At 31.3% G+C, this 25,297-nt stretch overlaps 3 protein-coding genes across 3 annotated transcripts; all 3 read right to left on the bottom strand.

Moving 5' to 3' along the window:
• Positions 1 to 3,049: 3,049 nt before the first annotated feature.
• On the bottom strand, positions 3,050 to 6,323 carry LOC107900102 (MADS-box transcription factor 23). The gene is made up of 2 exons (XM_041095573.1): positions 5,918 to 6,323; positions 3,050 to 3,411 (listed from the first exon to the last, which is right to left on the bottom strand). Exons 1-2 carry the CDS (start codon positions 6,321 to 6,323, stop codon positions 3,050 to 3,052), a joined length of 768 nt encoding a protein of 255 aa, XP_040951507.1.
• Positions 6,324 to 8,391: 2,068 nt separating this feature from the next.
• Positions 8,392 to 8,994, bottom strand: LOC107900101 (agamous-like MADS-box protein AGL29). Its single transcript, XM_016825808.2, has one exon. The coding sequence runs from the start codon at positions 8,992 to 8,994 to the stop codon at positions 8,392 to 8,394; it is 603 nt and encodes a 200-aa protein (XP_016681297.2).
• Positions 8,995 to 22,510: 13,516 nt separating this feature from the next.
• Positions 22,511 to 22,990, bottom strand: LOC107900100 (agamous-like MADS-box protein AGL62). The gene has a single exon (XM_016825806.1). The coding sequence runs from the start codon at positions 22,988 to 22,990 to the stop codon at positions 22,511 to 22,513; it is 480 nt and encodes a 159-aa protein (XP_016681295.1).
• Positions 22,991 to 25,297: the final 2,307 nt, after the last annotated feature.

The raw sequence follows: 25,297 nt of genomic DNA, 5'->3' as shown, positions 1-25,297 counted from the left end.
TTGCATGAAAAATATTTAAAAGGATCATGAAAGCGAAAAGTGTATCCACGCATGAATTGAAACTTCATCGGGTTATAAATATAAGCAAATTCACAGCCTTGATCTCCGAGGTTAGAAAACCAGGATGGAACAATTTTATTAATCACTACTTTACTAAAAGCAAATAGAACACACGATGATAATTTGAACAGAAATGGCCCTCAACGCTAAATAGTCATGGCTTGGGACTGGTACTATAGAGACCATAGACCATATATTGGTCGACTACATGAACACGTCCGTGTATTCCTTAAGGACTACCAATGCTGGAGCGCCTAACAAACATAAAAGATAAAACAATAAAATAACATTTAACATCATGGACATTGAAGTACAAAACTATTGCAGATTAGGGCCATATATAGGGGGAAAGGAAGAAGGGACATCCTCATCCATCGGAACCTGCATTGAAGAAATAGTTGCAATCTTCTTGTTCCTCGTGATAGAGATCAATTTGTTAAACTCTGTGAAGCGTTCGTCTTGTTCGTAGAGCTCCTTCACGTTAAGCTGATCAATAGGAGCTTTCCACCAATGACGAATTTCTGTTCCATGTGACCGTTGGGCCAAAGCAATCTCCATTTGTTTTTCTTTTATTACATCTAGTTGGTCTTGGACATCAGTGAAATCTTGTACAAGCAAGTTGATCCTTTCCTTACGGTATGTCTCAACAGGAGCATCAGTGGTTTCCTCAAGATGTTGGCCTGCGTTTGAAAAGCGTTTAGCCACAGATTCAACTGAAGGATGACCAAACGAATAAGGTTTTCCAGCCGGTGAGAAAATAATAAAAAGAATCTCCGCACCACATAGAATGGAGAGCTCAGAGATTTTCTTATAAATTCCGGTGCGTCGTTTTGAAAATGCGATGAGCCTATCATCTGCATTTTCAATGATCTTAATCTCAATTTTTTGCTTTCCTTTAGTTTTCTTGTCTGAGCTTGCCATTGCAAAATGATCAACAGAAAAAAGAAATAAGCAAAAAATTGACAAAGGAATGCTTCACTAGCCTTTCAGATGGTTTGGAATGAAATTCTTCTTGGATGAAATTCATATATATATAGGCAAATAAAAACCCTAGAAATTAAATGCTGAAACTAATTAAATTATGTGATCAAATTTGACGTTCAATAATTGAATATCGTATTATTAAATAAATGTAGTCTTAAATTAGGTAGTCAAATATGTTTCTTGAATGCAGTATAAATGTTGTGTTATTGATCGTATATATATTATATCGAATATGCCATAAATGAAGCAAAAATTCAAGATATTATGGTACATTTTAACTCAATTATATGTTGAAAAGTACCGAAAACTGATATCGTTATTTGGTAGAATTAGAAATTCAATTAGAATAATTGATATAATCTCCAAAAACGGAAAGACTTCTACAGAAATGAAGAAAAATAATGCTCCAAAACCATATAAGGAAATAAGGGATATCAAATTTATCTCTTTGCAAATTTGGGTAAATTCTAGAACAGGTTAGGTTGTACTACCATTGATAGTATGATGATGTTGCCAATAGCATCTGAAATGACCCAAAACTTGCGTCTTTACTTGGCTTTATTTTACGAGAAATGAAATATCGCAATGTCTACATCAGAGTTGTATAGAGAAGAATAAATTATGAAAATAAAATTGTGTTGGGCTTCAAGAATTCAACTCCTACTGTTTTTGCAAATTGGAGTAAGAGCAAGTTGTTGAATGAATGTTGAGCACCTAAAATTAAACAATTTCACTCTGAATAGGGTTACCTAATTTAGGATTTTCCATGCGTAAAAATCCTAATCCACGAAGAAAGATAAAGTGTGTCGATTTGTTCTCATAATTAATTTATTTCCCATTTTTCATGGTGTTCATTGGTTGGAGGTACAAAACAATGTTCATCGGTCTTAATTATCTTATTGCAATAATTTTTGCATTTGTTGAATAATTTAGCTCTTTTCAATTATGCAAATGACAATAACATAACAATAGAACTCAACATTATCCTAATTGAATAAAATATATGGTTAAAGCGGATTTAAAATTTGCTTACACGTAAAATATATTTAAACATAACAATTAGATTATTTTTTTCGGACAATTTGTTATGCCCTATCCTTTTTATTACTTAAAAAAATAAATAAATAACATTTAAATTATTGTCAAAATATTAATTTTTTATCTAATGATAATTGAAAATATGTACTTCTACGTAATAGACCTAAAATACAAATGTAGAATCAGATTTAATTTTAATTCACTTGCACCTAATGCATGCATTTTATTGTTATCGACTTTTGTTTTCTATTTTGAAGCTTTAACAAAAAAGGATATGAAAATGTGCCTTTTTAAATAAATAAAGAAAATTAAAAAGATGTGGTGTAGGCATATCCTTAATATGGAATTGTAGGGGAGACAAAATTCACTACAAGGAGAACTCCCAAAAATATATATTCTATTTAGACTCCATCTACATTGAAATCCTATCATTAATCCTCAAGTGAAAACTTTTTATGCAATAAATCTTTGTCGATCAATCTTTCCATGAAATTTCTATTAATTTCATATCATTCGGTTGCAAAACTTGACGTGGTATCTTGTAAGAAGAGAGAGCATATCCCAGTATGATATATTCATCTTTTTTAGTTTGCATGAAAAATATTTAAAAGGATCATGAAAGTGAAAAGTGTATCCACGCATGAATTGAAACTTCATCGGGTTATAAATATAAGCAAATTCACAGCCTTGATCTCCGAGGTTAGAAAACCAGGATGGAACAATTTTATTAATCACTACTTTACTAAAAGCAAATAGAACACACGATGATAATTTGAACAGAAATGGCCCTCAATGCTAAATAGTCATGGCTTGGGACTGGTACAATAGAGACCATAGACCATATGTTGGTCGACTACATGAACACGTCCGTGTATTCCTTAAGGACTACCAATGCTGGAGCGCCTAACAAACATAAAAGATAAAACAGTAAAATAACATTTAACATCATGGACATTGAAGTACAAAACTATTGCAGATTAGGGCCATATATAGGGGGGAAGAAAGAAGGGATATCCTCATCCATCGGAGCCTGCATTGAAGAAATAGTTGCAATCTTCTTGTTCCTCGTGATAAAGATCAATTTGTTAAACTCTGCGAAGCATTCGTCTTGTTCGTAGAGCTCCTTCACGATAAGCTGATCAATGGGAGCTTTCCACCAATGACGAATTTCTGTTCCATGTGACCGTTGGGCCAAAGCAATCTCCATTTGTTTTTCTTTTATTACATCTAGTTGGTCTTGGACATCAGTGAAATCTTGTACAAGCAAGTTGATCCTTTCCTTACGGTATGTCTGAACAGAAGCATCAGTGGTTTCCTCAAGATGTTGGCCTGCGTTTGAAAAGCGTTTAGCCACAGATTCAACTGAAGGATGACCAAACGAATAAGGTTTTCCAGCCGGTGAGAAAATAATAAAAAGAATCTCCGCACCACATAGAATGGAGAGCTCAGAGATTTTCTTATAAATTCCGGTGCGTCATTTTGAAAATGCGATGAGCCTATCATCTGTATTTTCAATGATTGTAATCTCAATTTTTTACTTTCCTTTAGTTTTCTTGTCTGAGCTTGCCATTGCAAAAAGATCAACAGAAAAAAGAAATAAGCAAAAAATTGACAAAGGAATGCTTCACTAGCATTTCAGATGGTTTGGAATGAAATTCTTCTTGGATGAAATTCATATATATATAGGCAAATAAAAACCCTAGAAATTAAATGCTGAAACTAATTAAATTATGTGATCAAATTTGACGTTCAATAATTGAATATCGTATTATTAAATAAATGTAGTCTTAAATTAGGTAGTCAAATATGTTTCTTGAATGCAGTATAAATGTTGTGTTATTGATCGTATATATATTATATCGAATATGCCATAAATGAAGCAAAAATTCAAGATATTATAGTACATTTTAACTCAATTATAAGTTGAAAAGTACCGAAAACTGATATCGTTATTTGGTAGAATTAGAAATTCAATTAGAATAACTGATATAATCTCCAAAAATGGAAAGACTTCTAAAGCAATGAAGAAAAATAATGCTCCAAAACCATATAAGGAAATAAGGGATATCAAATTTATTTCTTTGCAAATTTGGGTAAATTCTAGAGCAGGTTAGGTTGTACTACCATTGAAAGTACGATGATGTTGCCAATAGCATCTGAAATGACCCAAAACTTGCGCCTTTACTTGGCTTTATTTTACGAGAAATGAAATATCGCAATGTCTACATCAGAGTTGTATAGAGAAGAATAAATTATGAAAATAAAATTGTGCTGGGCTTCAAGAATTCAACTCCTACTGTTTTTGCGAATTGGAGTAAGAGCAAGTTCTTGAATGAATGTTGAGCACCTAAAATTAAGCAATTTCACTCTGAATAGGGTTACCTAATTTAGGATTTTCCATGCGTAAAAATCCTAATCCACGAAGAAAGATAAAGTGTGTCGATTTGTTCTCATAATCAATTTATTTCCCATTTTTCATGGTGTTCATTGGTTGGAGGTACAAGAACAATGTTCATCGGTTTTAATTATCTTATTGCAATAATTTTTGCATTTGTTGAATAATTTAGCTCTTTTCAATTATGCAAATGACAATAACATAACAATAGAACTCAACATTATCCTAATTGAATAAAATATATGGTCAAAGCGGATTTAAAAATTGCTTACACGTAAAATATATTTAAACATAACAATTAGATTATTTTTTTCGGACAATTTGTTACGCCCTATCCTTTTTATTACTTAAAAAAATAAATAAATAACATTTAAATTATTGTCAAAATATAATTTTTTTATCTAATGATAATTGAGAATATGTACTTCTACGTAATAGACCTAAAATACAAATGTAGAATCAGATTTAATTTTAATTCACTTGCACCTAATGCATGCATTTTATTGTTATCGACTTTTCTTTTCTATTTTGAAGCTTTAACAAAAAAGGATATGAAAATGTGCCTTTTTAAATAAATAAAGAAAATTAAAAAGATGTGGTGTAGGCATATCCTTAATATGGAATTGTAGGGGAAACAAAATTCGCTACAAGGAGAACTCCCAAAAATATATATTCTATTTAGACTCCATCTGCATTGAAATCCTATCATTAATCCTCAAATGAAAACTTTTTATGCAATAAATCTTTGTCGATCAATCTTTCCAAGAAATTTCTATTAATTTTATATCATTCGGTTGCAAAACATGACGTGGTATCTTGTAAGAAGAGAGAGCATATCCAGTATGATATATTCATCTTTTTTAGTTTGCATGAAAAATATTTAAAAGGATCATGAAAGTGAAAAGTGTATCCACACATGAATTGAAACTTCATCGGGTTATAAATATAAGCAAATTCGCAGCCTTGATCTCCGAGGTTAGAAAACCAGGATGGAACAATTTTATTAATCACTACTTTACTAAAAGCAAATAGAACACACGATGATAATTTGAACAGAAATGGCCCTCAACGCTAAATAGTCTTGGCTTGGGACTGGTACAATAGAGACCATAGACCATACGTTGGTCGACTACATGAACACGTCCGTGTATTCCTTAAGGACTACCAATGCTGGAGCGCCTAACAAACATAAAAGATAAAACAATAAAATAACATTTAACATCATGGACATTGAAGTACAAAACTATTGCAGATTAGGGCCATATATAGGGGGAAAGGAAGAAGGGACATCCTCATCCATCGGAGCCTGCATTGAAGAAATAGTTGCAATCTTCTTGTTCCTCGTGATAGAGATCAATTTGTTAAACTCTGCGAAGCGTTCGTCTTGTTCGTAGAGCTCCTTCACGTTAAGCTGATCAATAGGAGCTTTCTACCAATGACGGATTTCTGTTCCATGTGACCGTTGGGCCAAAGCAATCTCCATTTGTTTTTCTTTTATTACATCTAGTTGGTCTTGGACATCAGTGAAATCTTGTACAAGCAAGTTGATCCTTTCCTTACGGTATGTCTCAACAGGAGCATCAATGGTTTCCTCAAGATGTTGGCCTGCGTTTGGAAAGCATTTAGCCACAGATTCAACTGAAGGATGACCAAACGAATAAGGTTTTCCAGCCGGTGAGAAAATAATAAAAAGAATCTCCCCACCACATAGAATGGAGAGCTCAGAGATTTTCTTATAAATTCCGGTGCGTCGTTTTGAAAATGCGATGAGCCTATCATCTGCATTTTCAATGATTTTAATCTCAATTTTTTGCTTTCCTTTAGTTTTCTTGTCTGAGCTTGCCATTGCAAAAAGATCAACAGAAAAAAGAAATAAGCAAAAAATTGACAAAGGAATGCTTCACTAGCCTTTCAGATGGTTTGGAATGAAATTCTTCTTGGATGAAATTCATATATATATAGGCAAATAAAAACCCTAGAAATTAAATGCTGAAACTAATTAAATTATGTGATCAAATTTGACGTTCAATAATTGAATATCGTATTATTAAATAAATGTAGTCTTAAATTAGGTAGTCAAATATGTTTCTTGAATGCAGTATAAATGTTGTGTTATTGATCGTATATATATTATATCGAATATGCCATAAATGAAGCAAAAATTCAAGATATTATGGTACATTTTAACTCAATTATAAGTTGAAAAGTACCGAAAACTGATATCGTTATTTGGTAGAATTAGATATTCAATTAGAATAACTGATATAATCTCCAAAAATGGAAAGACTTCTATAGAAATGAAGAAAAATAATGCTCCAAAACCATATAAGGAAATAAGGGATATCAAATTTATTTCTTTGCAAATTTGGGTAAATTCTAGAGCAGGTTAGGTTGTACTACCATTGAAAGTACGATGATGTTGCCAATAGCATCTGAAATGACCCAAAACTTGCGCCTTTACTTGGCTTTATTTTACGAGAAATGAAATATCGCAATGTCTACATCAGAGTTGTATAGAGAAGAATAAATTATGAAAATAAAATTGTGCTGGGCTTCAAGAATTCAACTCCTACTGTTTTTGCAAATTGGAGTAAGAGCAAGTTGTTGAATGAATGTTGAGCACCTAAAATTAAACAATTTCACTCTGAATAGGGTTACCTAATTTAGGATTTTCCATGCGTAAAAATCCTAATCCACGAAGAAAGATAAAGTGTGTCGATTTGTTCTCATAATCAATTTATTTCCCATTTTTCATGGTGTTCATTGGTTGGAGGTACAAGAACAATGTTCATCGGTTTTAATTATCTTATTGCAATAATTTTTGCATTTGTTGAATAATTTAGCTCTTTTCAATTATGCAAATGACAATAACATAACAATAGAACTCAACATTATCCTAATTGAATAAAATATATGGTTAAAGCGGATTTAAAAATTGCTTACACGTAAAATATATTTAAACATAACAAATAGATTATTTTTTTCGGGCAATTTGTTACGCCCTATCCTTTTTATTACTTAAAAAATAAATAAATAACATTTAAATTATTGTCAAAAAATAAATTTTTTATCTAATGATAATTGAGAATATGTACTTCTACGTAATAGACCTAAAATACAAATGTAGAATCAGATTTAATTTTAATTCACTTGCACCTAATGCATGCATTTTATTGTTATCGACTTTTCTTTTCTATTTTGAAGCTTTAACAAAAAAGGATATGAAAATGTGCCTTTTTAAATAAATAAAGAAAATTAAAAAGATGTGGTGTAGGCATATCCTTAATATGGAATTGTAGGGGGAAAAAAATTCGCTACAAGGAGAACTCCCAAAAATATATATTCTATTTAGACTCCATCTGCATTGAAATCCTATCATTAATCCTCAAGTGAAAACTTTTTATGCAATAAATATTTGTCGATCAATCTTTCCCAGAAATTTCTGTTAATTTTATATCATTCGGTTGCAAAACTTGACGTGGTATCTTGTAAGAAGAGAGAGCATATCCCAGTATGATATATTCATCTTTTTTAGTTTGCATGAAAAATATTTAAAAGGATCATGAAAGTGAAAAGTGTATCCACGCATGAATTGAAACTTCATCGGGTTATAAATATAAGCAAATTCGCAGCCTTGATCTCCGAGGTTAGAAAACCAGGATGGAACAATTTTATTAATCACTACTTTACTTAAAGCAAATCGAACACGCGATGATAATTTGAACAGAAATGGCCCTCAACGCTAAATAGTGTTGGCTTGGGACTGGTATAATAGAGACCATAGACCATATGTTGGTCGACTACATGAACACGTCCGTGTATTCCTTAAGGACTACCAATGCTGGAGCGCCTAACAAACATAAAAGATAAAACAATAAAATAACATTTAACATCATGGACATTGAAGTATAAAACTATTGCAGATTAGGGCCATATATAGGGGGAAAGGAAGAAGGGACATCCTCATCCATCGGAGCCTGCATTGAAGAAATAGTTGCAATCTTCTTGTTCCTTGTGATAGAGATCAATTTGTTAAACTCTGCGAAGCGTTCGTCTTGTTCGTAGAGCTCATTCACGTTAAGCTGACCAATGGGAGCTTTCCACCAATGACGAATTTCTGTTCCATGTGACCGTTGGGCCAAAGCAATCTCCATTTGTTTTTCTTTTATTACATCTAGTTGGTCTTGGACATCAGTAAAATCTTGTACAAGCAAGTTGATCCTTTCCTTACGGTATGTCTCAACAGGAGCATCAGTGGTTTCCTCAGGATGTTGGCCTGCGTTTGAAAAGCGTTTAGCCACAGATTCAACTGAAGGATGACCAAACGAATAAGGTTTTCCAGCCGGTGAGAAAATAATAAAAAGAATCTCCCCACCACATAGAATGGAGAGCTCAGAGATTTTCTTATAAATTCCGGTGCGTCGTTTTGAAAATGCGATGAGCCTATCATCTGCATTTTCAATGATCTTAATCTCAATTTTTTGCTTTCCTTTAGTTTTCTTGTCTGAGCTTGCCATTGCAAAAAGATCAATAGAAAAAAGAAATAAGCAAAAAATTGACAAAGGAATGCTTCACTAGCCTTTCAGATGGTTTGGAATGAAATTCTTCTTGGATAAAATTCATATATATAGGCAAATAAAAACCCTAGAAATTAAATGCTGAAACTAATTAAATTATGTGATCAAATTTGACGTTCAATAATTGAATATCGTATTATTAAATAAATGTAGTCTTAAATTAGGTAGTCAAATATGTTTCTTGAATGCAGTATAAATGTTGTGTTATTGATCGTATATATATTATATCGAATATGCCATAAATGAAGCAAAAATTCAAGATATTATGGTACATTTTAACTCAATTATAAGTTGAAAAGTACCGAAAACTGATATCGTTATTTGGTAGAATTAGAAATTCAATTAGAATAACTGATATAATCTCCAAAAACGGAAAGACTTCTACAGAAATGTAGAAAAATAATGCTCCAAAACCAAATAAGGAAATAAGGGATATCAAATTTATTTCTTTGCAAATTTGGGTAAATTCTAGAACAGGTTAGGTTGTACTACCATTGAAAGTATGATGATGTTGCCAATAGCATCTGAAATGACCCAAAACTTGCGTCTTTACTTGGCTTTATTTTACGAGAAATGAAATATCACAATGTCTACATCAGATTTGTATAGAGAAGAATAAATTAAGAAAATAAAGTTGTTCTGGGCTTCAAGAATTCAACTCCTACTGTTTTTGCGAATTGCAGTAAGAGCAAGTTGTTGAATGAATGTTGAGCACCTAAAATTAAACAATTTCACTCTGAATAGGGTTACCTAATTTAGGATTTTCCATGCGCAAAAATCCTAATCCACGAGGAAAGATAAAGTGTGTCGTTATTCTCAAAATCAATTTATTTCCCACTTTTGATGGTGTTCATTGGTTGGAGGTACTAGAACAATGTTCATCGGTTTTAATTATCTTATTACAATAATTTTTACATTCGTCGAATAATTTAGCTCTATTCTATTATGCAAATGACGATAACATAACAATAGAACTCAACATTATTCTAATTAAATAAAATATATGGTTAAAGCGGATTTAAAAATTGCTTACACGTAAAATATATCTAAACATAACATTTAGATTACTTTTGTCGGACAATTTGTTATGCCCTTTCCTTTTTATTACTTAAAAAAATAACTAAATAAGATTTAAATTACTGTCAAAATATTAATTTTTAATCTAATGATAATTGAGAATATTTACTTCTACGTAATAGACCTAACATACAAATGTATAATCAGATTTAATTTTAACTCACTTGCACCTAATGCATGCATTTTATTGTTATCGACTTTTCTTTTCTATTTTGAAGCTTTAGCAAAAAAGGATATGAAAATGTGCCTTTTTAAATACACAAAGCAAATTAAAAAGATGTGGTGTAGGCATATCATTAATATGGAATTGTAGGGGAAACAAAATTCGCTACAAGAAGAACTCCCAAAAATATTTATTCTATTTAGACTCCATCTGCATTGAAGGCCTATCATTAATCCTAAAGTGAAAACTATTTATACAATAAATCGTTGTCGATCAGTCTTTCCAAGAAATTTCTTTTAATTTTATATCATTCGGTTCCAAAACTTGACGTGGAATCTGGTAAGAAGAGAGAGCATATCCCAGTATGATATATTCTTCTTTTTTGCCTTGCATGAAAAATTTTTAATGGGATCATGAAAGTGAAAAGTGTATCCACGCATAAATTGAAACTTGATCGGGTTATAAATATAAGGAAATTCACAGCCTTGATCTCTGAGGTTAGAAAACCAGGATGCAACAATTTTATTTATCACTAGTTTACTAAAAGCAAATAGAACACACCATGATAATTTGGACAGAAATAGCCCTAAACCCTAAATAGTCAAGGCTTGGGAATGGTACAATAGAGACCATAGACTATATGTTGGTCGATTACATGAACACATCCGTGTATTCCTTAAGGACTCCCAATACTGGAGCGCCTAACAAACATAAAAGATAAAACAATAAAATAACATTTAACAACGTGGACATTGAAGTACAAAACTATTGCAGATTAGGGCCATATCTAGGGAGAAAGGAAGAAGGGACATCCTCATCCTTCGAAGGATGCATTGAAGCATTAGCTGCAATCTTCTTGTCCCTCGTGATAGAGAGGAATTTGTTAAACTCTGCGAAGCGTTCATCTTGTTCGTAGAGCTCCTTCAGGTTAAGCTGATCAATGGGAGCTTTCCACCAATGACAAATTTCTGTTTCATGTGATCGTTGGGCCAAAGCAAACTCCTTTTGTTTTTCTTTTATTACATCTAGTTGGTCCTGGACATCATTGAAATCTTGTACAAGCAAGTTGATTCTTTCCTTACGGTATGTCTCAACAGGAGCATCTATGGTTTCCTCTAGATGTTGGCTTGCGTTTGAAAAGCGTTTAGCGATAGATTCAACAGAAGGATGACCAAACGAAAAAGGTTTTCCAGCCGGTGAGAAAATAATAAAAAGAATCTACCCACCACATAGAATGGAGAGCTCAGAGATTTTCTTATAAATTCATGTGCGTCGTTTTGAAAATGCGATGAGCCTATCATCTGCATTTTCAATGATCTTAATCTCAATTTTTTGCTTTCCTTTAGTTTTCTTGTCTGAGCTTGCTATTGCAAAAAGATCAAAAGAAAAAAGAAGAAGCAAAAAATTTACAAATGAATGCTTCACTAGCCTTTCAGATGGTTTGGAATGAAATTCTTCTTGGATGAAATTCATACATATATAGGCAAATAAAAACCCTAGAAATTAAATGCTGAAACTAATTAAATTATGTGATCAAATTTGACGTTCAACAATTGAATATCGTGTTATTAAATAAATGTAGTCCTAAATTAGGTAGTTAAATATGTTTCTTGAATGCAGTATAAATGTTGTGTTATTGATTGTATATATATTATATCGAATATGCCATAAAGGAAACGAAAATTCATGATATTATGGTACATTTTAAGTCAATTATATGTTGAAAAGTATCGAAAACTTATATTGTTATTTGGTAGAATTAGAAGCTCAATTAGAATAACTGATATAATCTCCAAAAACGGAAAGACTTCTACATAAATGAAGAAAAATAATGCTCCAAAACAATATAAGGAAATAAGGGATATCAAATTTATTTCTTTGCAAATTTGGGTAAATTCTAGAACAGGTTAGGTTGTACTACTATTGAAAGTATGATGATGTTGCCAATAGCATCAGAAATGACCCAAAATTTGCGTCTTTACTTGGCTTTATTTTAGGAGAAATGAAATATCGCAATGTCTATATCAGAGTTGTATAGAGAAGAATAAATTAAGAAAATAAAATTGTTCTGGGCTTTAAGAATTCAACTCCTACAGTTATTGCGAATTGCAGTAAGAACCAGTTGTTGAATTAATGTTGATCACCTAAAATTAAACAATTTTACTCTGAATAGGGTTACCTAATTTAGGATTTTCCATGCGCAAAAATCCTAATCCGCAAAGAAAGATAAAGTGTGTCGGTTTGTTCTCATAATCAATTTATTTCCCATTTTTAATGGTGTTCATTGGTTGGAGGTACAAGAACAATGTTCATCGGCATTAATTTTCTTATTGCAATAATTTTTACATTTGTTGAATAATTTAGCTCTTGTCTATTATGCAAATGATAATAACATAACAACATAACATTTAGATTATTTTTGTCGGACAATTTGTTATGCCCTTTCCTTTTTATTACTTAAAATAATTAAATGAATAACATTTAAATTATTGTCAAAAATTTTCATTTTTAATTTTATGATAATTGAAAATATTTACTTCTACGTAATAGACCTAAAATACAAATTTTCATTTTTAATTTTATGATAATTGAAAATATTTACTTGCACTTAATGTATGCATTTTATTGTTATCGACTTTTCTTTTCTATTTTGAAGCTTTAACAAAAAAGGATATGAAAATGTGCATTTTTAAATAAATAAAGCAAATTAAAAAGATGCGGTGTAGACATATCATTAATATGGAATTGTAGGGGAGATAAAATTCGCTACAAGGAGAACTCCCAAAAATATATGTTCTATTTAGACTCCGTCTGCATTGAAGGCCTATCATTAATCCTAAAGTGAAAATTATTTATACAATATATCGTTGTCGATCAGTCTTTCCAAGAAATTTCTATTAATTTTATATCATCGGGTTGCAAAACTTGACGTGGAATCTGGTAAGAAGAGAGAGCATATCCCACTATGATATATTCTTATTTTTACATTGCATGAGAAATTTTTAACGGGATCATGGAAGTGAAAAGTGTATCCAGGCATGAAGTGAAAAACTACCATTGAAAGGATGATGATGTTGCCAATAGTATCTGAAATAACCTATATTTTGCGTGTTTACTTAGCTTTATTTTACGATAAATGAAATATCGCAATGTCTACATCAGAGTTATATAGAGAAGAATAAATTGAGAAAATAAAATTGTTCTGGGCCTTAAGAATCCAACTCCTACTGTTATTGGGAATTGTAGTAACAACAAGTTGTTGAAGGAATGTTGAGCACCTAAAATTAAACAATTTCACCCTGAATAGGGTTACCTACTTTAGGATTTTCCATGCGGAAAAATCTTAATCCACGAGGAAAGATAAAGTGTGTCGATTTGTTCTCATAATCAATTTATTTCCCATTTTTCATGGTGTTCGTTGGTTGGAGGTACGAGAACGATGTTCATTGGTTTTAATTGTCTTATTGCAATAATTTTTACATTTTTTGTATAATTTAGCTCTTTTCTATTATGCAAATGACAATAACATAACAGTAGAACTCAACATTATCCTAATTTAATAAAATATATGGTCAAAGCGGATTTAAGAATTGCTTACACGTAAAATATATCTAAACAAAACATTTAGTTTATTTTTGCCAGACAATTTGTTATGCCTTGTCCGTTTTATTACTTCAAAAAATAAAAAAATAACATTTAAATTATTGTCAAAATATTAATTTTTTATCTAATGATAACTGAAAATATTTACTTCTACGTAATAGACCTAAAATACAAATGTATAATCAGATTTAATTTTAATTCACTTGCACCTAATGCATGCATTTTATTGTTATTGACTTTTCCTTTCTATTTTGAAGCTATAACAAAAAAATGATATGAAAATGTGCCTTTTTAAATAAATAAAGAAAAATAAAAAGATTGGTGTAGGCATATCATTAATATGGAATTGTAGGGGAGACAAAATTCGCTACAAGGAGAACTCCCAAAACTATATATTCTATTTAGACTCCATCTACATTGAAGGCTAATCATTAATCCTAAAGTGAAAACTATTTCTACAATAAATCATTGTCGATCAGTCTTTTCAAGTTATTTCTATTAATTTTATATCATTCGGTTCCAAAACTGGACGTGGAATCTTGTATGTAGAGAGAGCATATCCCACTATTATATATTCTTATTTTTTACTCTGCATGAAAAATTTTTAACGGGATCATGAAATTGAAAAGTGTGTCCACGCATGAATTGAAACTTGATCGGGTTATAAATATAAGGAAATTCACAGCCTTGATCTCCGAGGTTAGAAAAACAAGATGCAACAATTTTATTAATCACTAGTTTAGTAAAAGAAAATAGAACACACCATGATAATTTGAATAGAAATAGCTTTAAACCCTAAATAGTCAAAGCTCGGGAATGGTACAATAGAGATCATAGACCATATGTTGGCCAACTACAGGAACACGTCTATGTATGCCTTGAGGACTCCCAATATTGGCGCCCCTAACAAACATAAAATATAAACAATAAAATATTATTTAACATCATGGACATTGAAGTACAAAACTATTGCAGATTAGAGCCATATCTAGGGGGAAAGGTAGAGTGGACATCCTCATCCATCGGAGCCTGCATTGAGGAAATAGTTGCAATCTTCTTGTCCCTCCTGATAGAGATCAAGTTGTTAAACTCTGCGAAGCGTTCGTCTTGTTCATAGAGCTCCCTCAGGTTAAGCTGATCAATGGGAGCTTTCCAACAACGACGAATTTCTTTTCCATGTGACCGTTGGGCCAAAGCAATCTCCTTTTGTTTTTATTTAATTACATCTAATTGGTCTTGAACATCATTAAAATCTTGTACAAGCAAGTTGATTCTTTCCTGACGGTAAGTTTCAACAGGAGCATTAGTGGTTTCGTCAAGATGTTAGCTTGCATTTGAAAAGCGTTAGCGACAGAATCAATACAAGTCTAGAAATTAAATGCTGAACCTAATTAAATTAAGCGATCAAATTTGATGTTCAATAATTGAATATTGTGTTAGTAAATAAATCTATTCCTGAATTAGGTAGTTAAATATGTTTCTTGAATGCAGTATAAATGTTGTTTTACTGATTGTATATATATTATATCGAATACACAATAAATGAAACAAAAATTCATGATATTATTGTACATTTTATGTCAATTATATGTTGAAAAGTACCAAAAACTGATACCGTTGTTTGGTAGAATTAGAAGCGCAATTAGAATAACTGATATAATGTCCAAAAATAGAAAGACTTCTACTTAAATCAAGAAATATAATGCCCCAAAACCATTTATGGAAATAAGGGACATCAAATATATTTCTTTGCAAATTTTGGTAAATTCTAGAATAGGTTAGGTTGAACTACATTTGAGAGTATGATGATGTTGCCAATAGCATTTGAAATGACCCAGATTTTGCGTCTTTACTTGGCTTTATTTTTTGATAAATGAAATATCGCAATGTCTGCATCAGAGTTATTTAGAGAATAATAAATTAAGAAAATAAAATTGTTTTGGACTTTAAGAATTCAACTCCTACTGTTATTGCAAATTGCAATTACTACAAGTTGTTGAATGAATGTTGAGCACCTAAAATTAAACAATTTCACTCTGAATAGGGTTACCTAGTTTAGGATTTTCCATGCGCAAAAATCTTAATCCACGAGGAAAGATAAAATGTGTCGATTTTTTCTCATAATCAATTTATTTCCCATTTTTGATGTTGTTCGATGGTTGGAGGTACAGGAATGGTGTTCATTGGTTTTAATTGTCTTATTGCAATAATTTTTACATTTGCCGAGTAGTTTAGATCTTTTCTATTATCGAAATAACAATAACATAACAATAGAACTCAACATTATCCTAATTTAATAAAATATATGGTTAAAGCAGATTTAAAAATTACTTACACGTAAAATATATCTAAACATAACATTTAGATTATTTTTGCCTAACAATTTGTTATGGCCTGTCCTTTTTATTACTTAAAAATAAATAAATAACTTTTAAATTATTGTTAAAGTTTTAATTTTTTATCTAATGATAATTGAAAATATTTACTTTTACGTAATAGCCTTAAAATACAAATGTATAATCAAATTTAATTTTAATTCACTTGCACCTAATGCATGCATTTTATTGTTATCAACTTTTCCTGTCTATTTTCAAGCTTTAACAAAAAAATATATGAAAATGTGCCTTTTTCAATAAATAAAGCAAATTAAAAAGATGTGATGTAGGCATATCGTTAATATAGAATTGTAGGGGAGACAAAATTCGCTACAAGGAGAACTCCCAAAAGAATATATGCGATTTAGACTCCATTTGCATTGAAGTCCTATCATTAATCCTAAAGTGAACACTATTTATACAATAAATTGTTGTCGATCAGTCTTTCCAAGAAATTTCTATTAATTTTATATCATTTGGTTACAAAACTTGACGTGGAATCTTGTAAGAAGAGAGATCATATCCCACTATGATATATTCTTCTTCTTACATTGCATGAAAGCTTTTTAACGGGATCATGAAAGTGAAAAGTGTATCCACGCATGAATTGAAACTTGATCGGATTATAAATATAAGGAAAATTAGATCCTTTATCTCATAGGTTAGAAAAACATGATGCAACAATTTTATTAATCACCAGTTTACTAAAAGCAAATAGAACACACCATGATAATTTGAACAGAAATAGCCCTAAATCCTAAATAGTCAAGGCTCGGGAATGGTACAATAGAGATCAGAGACTATATGTTGGACGGCTACATGAACACGTCCGTGTATGCCTTGAGGACTCCCAATACTGGCACGCCTAATAAACATTGAAGATAAAACAATAAAATAACATTTAACATTTTGGACATTGAAGTACAAAAGTATTGCAGATTAGGGCAATATCTAGGGGGAAATGCAGAAGGGACATCCTCATCCATCGCAGCCTGCATTGAGGAAATAGCTGCAATCTTCTTGTCCCTCGTGATAGGGATGAAGTTATCAAACTCTGCGAAGCGTTCGTCTTGTTCATAGAGCTCCCTTAGGTTAAGCTGATCAATAGGAGCTTTCCATCAATGACGAATTTTTGTTCCATGTGACTGTTATGCCAAAGCAATCTCTTTTTGTTTTTCTTTTATTATGTCTAGTTGATCTTGAGCATCATTGGAATTCTGTACAAGCAAGTTCATTCTTTCCTTACGGTAAGTCTCAAACGGATCATCAGTGGTTTCCTCAAGATGTTTGCTTGCGTTTGAAAAGCGTTTAGCGACAGATTCAACAGAAGGATGACCAAACGAATAAGGTTTACCAGCTAGTGAGAAAATAATAAAAAGAATCTCCTCACCACATAGAGTGGAGAACACAAAGATTTTCTTATAAATTCTTGTGCATCGTTTTGGAAATGGGATGAGCCTATCATCTGTGTTTTCAATGATCCTAATCTTAATTTTTTCATTCCTTTAGTTTTATTGTCTGAGCTTGCCATTGCATACATATCAAAAGAAAAAAGAAAGAAGAAAGAAGAAAAAAGCTTTACTAGCCTTTCAGATGGTTTGGACTAAAATTCTTCTTGGAAGAAATTCATATATATATAGGCAAATAAAAACCCTAGAAATTAAATGATGAAACTAATTAACTTAGGTGATCAAATTTGACGTTCTACAATTGAATATCGTGTTAGTAAATAAATCTAGGCCTGAATTAGGTAGTTAAATTTGTTTCTTGAATACAGTATAAATGTTGTGTTATTGATCGTATATATATTATATCGAATATGCCATAAATGAAACAAAAATTCATGATATTGTGGTACATTTTAAGTGAATTATATGTTGAAAAGTACCGAAAACTGATACCATTATTCAGTAAAATTAGAAGTTCAATTAGAATAACCGATATAAGGTACAAAAACGGAAAGACTTCTACATAAATCAAGAAAAATAATGCTCCAAAACCATATAAGGAAATAAGGGATATCAAATTTATTTCTTTGCAAATTCTGGTGAATTCTAGAATAGGTTAGGTTGTACTAGCATTGAAAGTATGATGATGTTGCCAATAGCATCTGAAATGACCCAGATTTTATGTCTTTACTTGGCTTTATTTTTCGATAAATGAAATATCACAATGTCTGCATCAGAGTTATTTAGAGAAGAATAAATTAAGAAAATAAAATTGTTTTGGGCTTTAAGAATTCAACTCCTACTGTTATTGCAAATTGCAGTAATAGCAAGTTGTTGAATGAATGTTGGGCACCTAAAATTAAACAAATTCACTCTGTATAGGGTTACCTAGTTTAGGATTTTCCATGCCCAAAAATCTTAATCCAGGAGGAAAGATAAAGTGTGTCGATTTTTTCTCATAATCAATTTATTTCCCAATTTTCATGGTGTTCATTGGTTGGAGGTACAGGAACGATGTTCATTGGTTTTAATTGTCTTATTGCAATAATTTTTTTACATTTGTTGAGTAATTTAGCTCTTTTCTATTATGCAAATGACAATAACATAAAAGTAGAACTCAACATTACCCTAATTTAATAAAATGTATTGTTAAAGTAGATTTAAAAATTGCTTACACGTAAAATATAACTAAACATAACATTTAGATTATTTTTGTCGGACAATTTGTTATGCCCTGTCCTTTTTATTACTTAAAAAATAAATAAATAACATTTAAATTATGGTCAAAGTTTTAATTTTTTATCTAATGATAATTGAAAATATTTACTTCTACGTAATAGACCTCAAATACAAATGTATAATCAGATTTAATTTGAATTCACTTACACCTAATGCATGCATTTTATTGTTATCGACTTTTCCTTTCTATTTTGAAGCTTTAACAAAAAAGGATATGAAAATGTGCCTTTTTAAATAAATAAAGCAAATTAAAAAAATGTGGTGTAGGCATATCATTAATATGGAATTGTAGGGGAGACAAAATTCGCTACAAGAAGAACTCCCAAAAGAATATATGCTATTTAGACTCCATTTGCATTGAAGTCCTATCATTAATCCTAAAGTGAAAACTATTTATACAATAAATCGTTGTCGATCAGTCTTTCCAAGAAATTTCTATTAATTTTATATCAATCGGTTCCAAAACTTGACGTGGAATCTTGTAAGAAGAGAGAGCATATCCCACTATGATATATTCTTCCTCTTACTTTGCATGAAAACTTTTTAACAGGATCATGAAAGAGAAAAGTGTATCCATGCATGAATTGAAACATGATCGGGTTATAAATATAAGGAAATTCACATCCTTGATCTCAGAAAAACATGATGCAACAATTTTATTAATCACCAGTTTACTAAAAGGAAATAGTACACACCATGATAATTTGAACAGAAATAGCCCTAAACCCTAAATAGTCAAGGCTCGGGAATGGTACAATAGAGATCATAGACCATATTTTGGATGGCTACACGAACACGTTCGTGTATGCCTTGAGGACTCCCAATAGTGACACGGCTAACAAACATAAAAGATAAAACAATAAAATAATATTTAACATCATGGACATTGAAGTACAAAATTATTGCAAATTAGTGCCATATTTGGGGGGAGAGGCAGAAGGGACATCCAAATCCATGGGAGCCTGCATTGAGGAAATAGCTGCAACCTTCTTGTCCCTTGTGATAGGGATCAAGTTGTTAAACTCTGCGAGGAGTTCGTCTTGTTCATAGAGCTCCCTCAGGTTAAGGTGATCAATAGGAGCTTTCCACCAATGACTTATTTCTGTTCAATGTGACCGTTGGGCCAAAGCAATCTCCTTTTGTTTTTCTTTTATTACGTCTAGTTGGTCTTGAACATCATTGAAATCTTGTACAAGCAAGTTCATTCTTTCCTTACGGCAGGTCTCAATAGGAGCATCAGTGGTTTCCTCAAGACGTTGGCTTGCGTTTAGTGACAGATTCAACAGAAGGATGACCAAACGAATAAGGTTTACCAGCTGATGAATAAATAATAAAAAGAATCTCCCCACCACATAAAGTGGAGAACACAGATTTTCTTATAAATTCCTGTGCATTGTTTTGGAAATGCGATGAGCCTATCATCTGTATTTTCAATGATCTTAATCTCAATTTTTTTCATTGCTTTAGTTTTCTTGTCTTAGCTTGCCATTACAGTAAGATGAAAAGAAAAAAGAAAGAAGCAAAAAAGTTACAAAGGAAAGCTTTACTAGCCTTTCAGATGGTTTGGACTGAAATTCTTCTTGGATAGAATTCATATATATATATAGGCAAATAAAAACCCTAGAAATTAAATGCTGAAACTAATTAAATTAAGTCATCAAATTTGACGTTCAACAATTGAATATCGCATTAGTAAATAAATCTAGTCCTGAATTAGGTAGTTAAATATGTTTCTTGAATGCAGTATAAATGTTGTGTTATTGATCGTATATATCTTATATCGAATATCCCATAAGTGAAACAAAAATTCATGATATTATGATACATTTTAAGTCAATTATATGTTGAAAAGTACCGAAAACTGATACTGTTATTCGGTAAAATTAGAAGTTCAATTAGAATAACCGATTTAATGTCCAAAAACGGAAAGACTTCTACATAAATCAAGAAAAATAATGCTCCAAAACCATATAAGGAAATAAGGGATATCAAATTTATTTCTTTGCAAATTTTGGTGAGTTCTAGAATAGGTTAGGTTGTACTAGCATTAAAAGTATGATGATGTTGCCAATAGCATCTGAAATGACCCAGATTTTGTGTCTTTACTTGGCTTTATTTTTCGATAAATGAAATATCGCAATGTCTGTATCGGAGTTATTTAGAGAAGAATAAATTAAGAAAATAAAATTGTTTTGGGATTTAAGAATTCAACTCCTACTGTTATTGCAAATTGCAGTAACAGCAAGTTGTTGAATGAATGTTGAGCACCTAAAATTAAACAATTTCACTCTGAATAGGGTTACCTAGTTTAGGATTTTCCATGCCCAAAAATCTTGATCCAGGAGGAAAGATAAAGTGTGTCGATATTTTCTCATAATCAATTTATTTCCCATTTTTCATGGTGTTTGTTGGTTGGAGGTATAGGAACGGTGTTCATTGGTTTTAATTGTCTTATTGCAATAATTTTTTACATTTGTTGAGTAATTTAGCTCTTTTCTATTATGCAAATGACAATAGCATAAAAATAGAACTCAACATTACCCTAATTAAATAAAATATATGGTTAAAGTAGATTTAAAAATTGCTTACACGTAAACTAAACATAACATTTAGATTATTTTTGCGTGACAATTTGTTATGCCCTGTCCTTTTTGTTACTTAAAAAATAAAGAAATAGCATTTAAATTATTGTCAAAGTTTTAATTTTTTATCTAATGATAATTGAAAATATTTACTTCTACGTAATAGACCTCAAATGCAAATGTATAATCAAATTTAATTTTAATTCACTTGCACCTAATGCATGCATTTTAATGTTATCGACTTTTCCTTTCTATTTTGAAGCTTTAATAAAAAAGGATATGAAAATGTTCCTTTTTAAATAAATAAAGCAAATTAAAAAGATGTGGTGTAGGCATATTATTAATATGGAACTGTAGAGGAGAAAAGTTCTCTATAAGGAGAACTCCCAAAAAAATATATGCTATTTAGACTCCATTTGCATTGAAATCCTATCATTAATCCTAAAGTGAAAACTATTTATACAATAAATCGTTGTCGATCAGTCTTTCCAAGAAATTTCTATTAATTTTATATCATTCGGTTCCAAAACTTGACGTGGAATCTTGTAAGAAGAGAGAGCATATCCCACTATGATATATTCTTCTTCTTACTTTGCATGAAAACTTTTTAACAGGATCATGAAAGTGAAAAGTGTATCCACGCATGAATTGAAACTTGATCGGGTTATAAATATAAGGGAATTCACATCCTTGATCTCAGAGGTTAGAAAAACATGATGCAACAATTTTATTAATCACCAGTTTACTAAAAGCAAATAGAACACTCCATGATAATTTGAACAGAAATAGCCCTAAACCCTAAATAGTCAAGGCTCGGGAATGGTACAATAGAAATTATAGACCATATTTTGGACGGCTACACGAACACGACCGTTTATGCCTTGAGGACTCTCAATATTGGCACGCCTAACAAACATAAAAGATAAAAAATAAAATAACATTTAACATCGTGGACATTGAAGTACAAAACTATTGCAAATTAGGGCCATATCTGGAGGGAGAGGCAGAAGGGACATCATTATCCATCGGAGCCTGCATTGAGGAAATAGTTGCAATCTTCTTGTCCCTCATGATAGGGATCAAGTTGTTAATCTCTGCGAAGCGTTCGTCTTGTTCATAGAGCTCCTTCAGGTTAAGCTGGTCAATAGGACCTTTCCACCAATGACAAATTTCTGTTCCATCTGACCGTTGGACCAAAGAAATATCCTTTTGTTTTTCTTTTATTACGTCTAATTGCTCTTGAACATCATTGAAATCTTGTACAAGCAAGTTCGTTCTTTCCTTACGGTAAGTCTCAACAGGAGCATCAGTGGTTTCCTCAAGATATTGGCTAGAGTTTGAAAAGCTTTTAGCGACAGATTCAACAGAAGGATAACCAAACGAATAAGGTTTACCAGCCGGTGAGAAAATAATAAAAAGCATCTCCCCACCACAAAGAGTGGAGAACATAGAGATTTTCTTATAAATTGTTGTGCATCATTTTGAAAATGGGATGAGCCTGTCATCTGTATTTTCAATGATCTTAATCTCACATAGAGATTTTCTTATAAATTCCTGTGCGTCGTTTTGGAAATGGGATGAGCCTGTCATCTGTATTTTCAATGATCTTAATCTCAATTTTTCGTTCTTTTAGTTTTCTTGTCTGAGCTTGCCATTGCAAAAAGATCAAAAGAAAAAACAAAGAAGCAAAAAAGTTACAAAGGAAAGCTTTACTAGCCTTTCAGATGGTTTGGACTGAAATTCTTCTTAGATGAAATTCATATATATATAGGCAAATAAAAACCCTAGAAATTAAATGCTGAAACTAATTAAATTAGGTGATCAAATTTTACGTTCAACAATTGAATATCGCGTTAGTAAATAAATATAGTCCTGAATTAGGTAGTTAAATGTGTTTCCTTAATGCAGTATAAATGTTTTGTTATTGATCGTATATGGTACATTTTAAGTCAATTATATGTTGATAAGTACCGAAAACTGATACCGTTATTCGATAAAGTTAGAAGTTCAATTAGAATAATTGATATAATGTCCAAAAATGGAAAGGCTTCTACATAAATCAAGAAAAATAATGCTCCAAAACCATTTAAGGAAATAAGGCATACGAAATTTATTTCTTTGCATATTTTGGTGAATTGTAGAATAGGTTATGTTGTACTAGCATTGAAAGTATGATGATGTTGCCAATAGCATCTGAAATGACCCAGATTTTGCGTCTTTACATTGCTTTACTTTTCGATAAATGAAATATCGCAATGTCTGCATCAGAGTTATTTAGAGAAGAATAAATTAAGAAAATAAAATTGTTTTGGGCTTTAAGAATTCAACTCCTACTGTTATTGCAAATTGCAGTAACATCAATTTGTTGAATGACTGTTCAGCACCTAAAATTAAACAATTTCACTCTGAATAGGGTTACCTAGTTTAGGATTTTCCATGCCCAAAAATCCTAATCCATGAGGAAAGATAAAGTGTGTCAATTTTTTTTGATAATCAATTTATTTCCCATTTTTCATGGTGTTCGTTGGTTGGAGGTACAGGAACGGTGTTCATTGATTTTAATTGTCTTGTTTCAATAATTTTTACATTTTTTGAGTAATTTAGCTCTTTTCTATTATGCAAATGACAATAACATAACAATAGAACTCAACATTATCCTAATTTAATAAAATATATGGTTAAAGCGGTTTTAAAAATTGCTTACACGTAAAGTATATCTAAACATAACATTTAGATTATTTTTGTCGGACAATTTGTTATGCCCTTTCTTTTTTATTACTTAAAAAAATAAATAAATAACATCTAAATTATTGTCAAATATTTTCTTTTTTTAGTTAATGATAATTGAAAATATTTACTTCTACGTAATAGCCCTAAAATACAAATGTATAATCAGATTTAATTTTAATTCACCTAGACCTAATGCATGCATTTTATTGTTATCGACTTTTCTTTTCTACTTTGAAGCTCTAACAAAAATGGATTTGAAAATGTGCCTTTTTAAATAAATAAAGCAAATTAAAAAGATGCAGTAGAGGCATATCATTAATATGGAATTATAGGGGAGACAAAATTTGCTACAAGGAGAACTCCCAAAAATATATATTCTATTTAGACTCCATTTGCATTGAAGGCCTATCGTTATTCCTAAAGTGAAAACTATTTATACAATAAATTGTTGTTGATCTGTCTTTCCATGAAATTTCTATTAATTTTATATCATTCGGTTCCAAAACTGGACGTGGAATCTTGTAAGAAGAGAGAGCATATCCCACTATGATATATTCTTCTTCTTACTTAGCATGAACCTTTTTAATGGGATCATGAAAGTGGAAAGTGTACCCACGCATGAATTGAAACTTGATCGGGTTATAACTACAAGGAAGTTCACATCATTGATCTCAGAGGTTAGAAAAACAGGATGCTTTTTCTAATCTCCGGTTTACTAAAAGAAAATAGAACACACCATAATAATTTGAACAGAAATAGCCTTAAACCCTAAATAGTCAAGGCTCAGGAATGGTACATTAGAGACCATAGACCATATGTTGGCAGGCTACATGAACACGTCTGTGTATGCCTTGAGGACTCCCAATACTGGCACACCTAATAAACATAAATGATAAATTAAAAACATAACATTTAACATCGTTGACATTGAAGTACAAAACTATTGCATATTAGGGCCATATCCAGGGGGAAATGCAGAAGGGACATCCTCATCCATCGGAGCCTGCATTGAGGAAATAGCTGTAA

This window comes from Gossypium hirsutum, chromosome D06 (assembly GCF_007990345.1).
Source record: "Gossypium hirsutum isolate 1008001.06 chromosome D06, Gossypium_hirsutum_v2.1, whole genome shotgun sequence".
NCBI classification, from domain to species: Eukaryota; Viridiplantae; Streptophyta; class Magnoliopsida; order Malvales; family Malvaceae; genus Gossypium; species Gossypium hirsutum.
This window is presented reverse-complemented; position numbering and strand designations above follow the sequence as displayed.

Bases quoted from the DNA above. Each gene is read 5' to 3' on its own strand.
- LOC107900102 (XM_041095573.1), bottom strand. From the start codon at position 6,323: ATGGCAAGCTCAGACAAGAAAACTAAAGGAAAGCAAAAAATTGAGATT. The intron at 3,412-5,917 runs GTCATTGGTAGA...TTTCAAACGCAG, and splicing joins GTCACATGGAACAGAAATCC to GCCAACATCTTGAGGAAACC.
- LOC107900101 (XM_016825808.2), bottom strand. From the start codon at position 8,994: ATGGCAAGCTCAGACAAGAAAACTAAAGGAAAGCAAAAAATTGAGATT.
- LOC107900100 (XM_016825806.1), bottom strand. From the start codon at position 22,990: ATGTTCTCCACTCTTTGTGGTGGGGAGATGCTTTTTATTATTTTCTCA.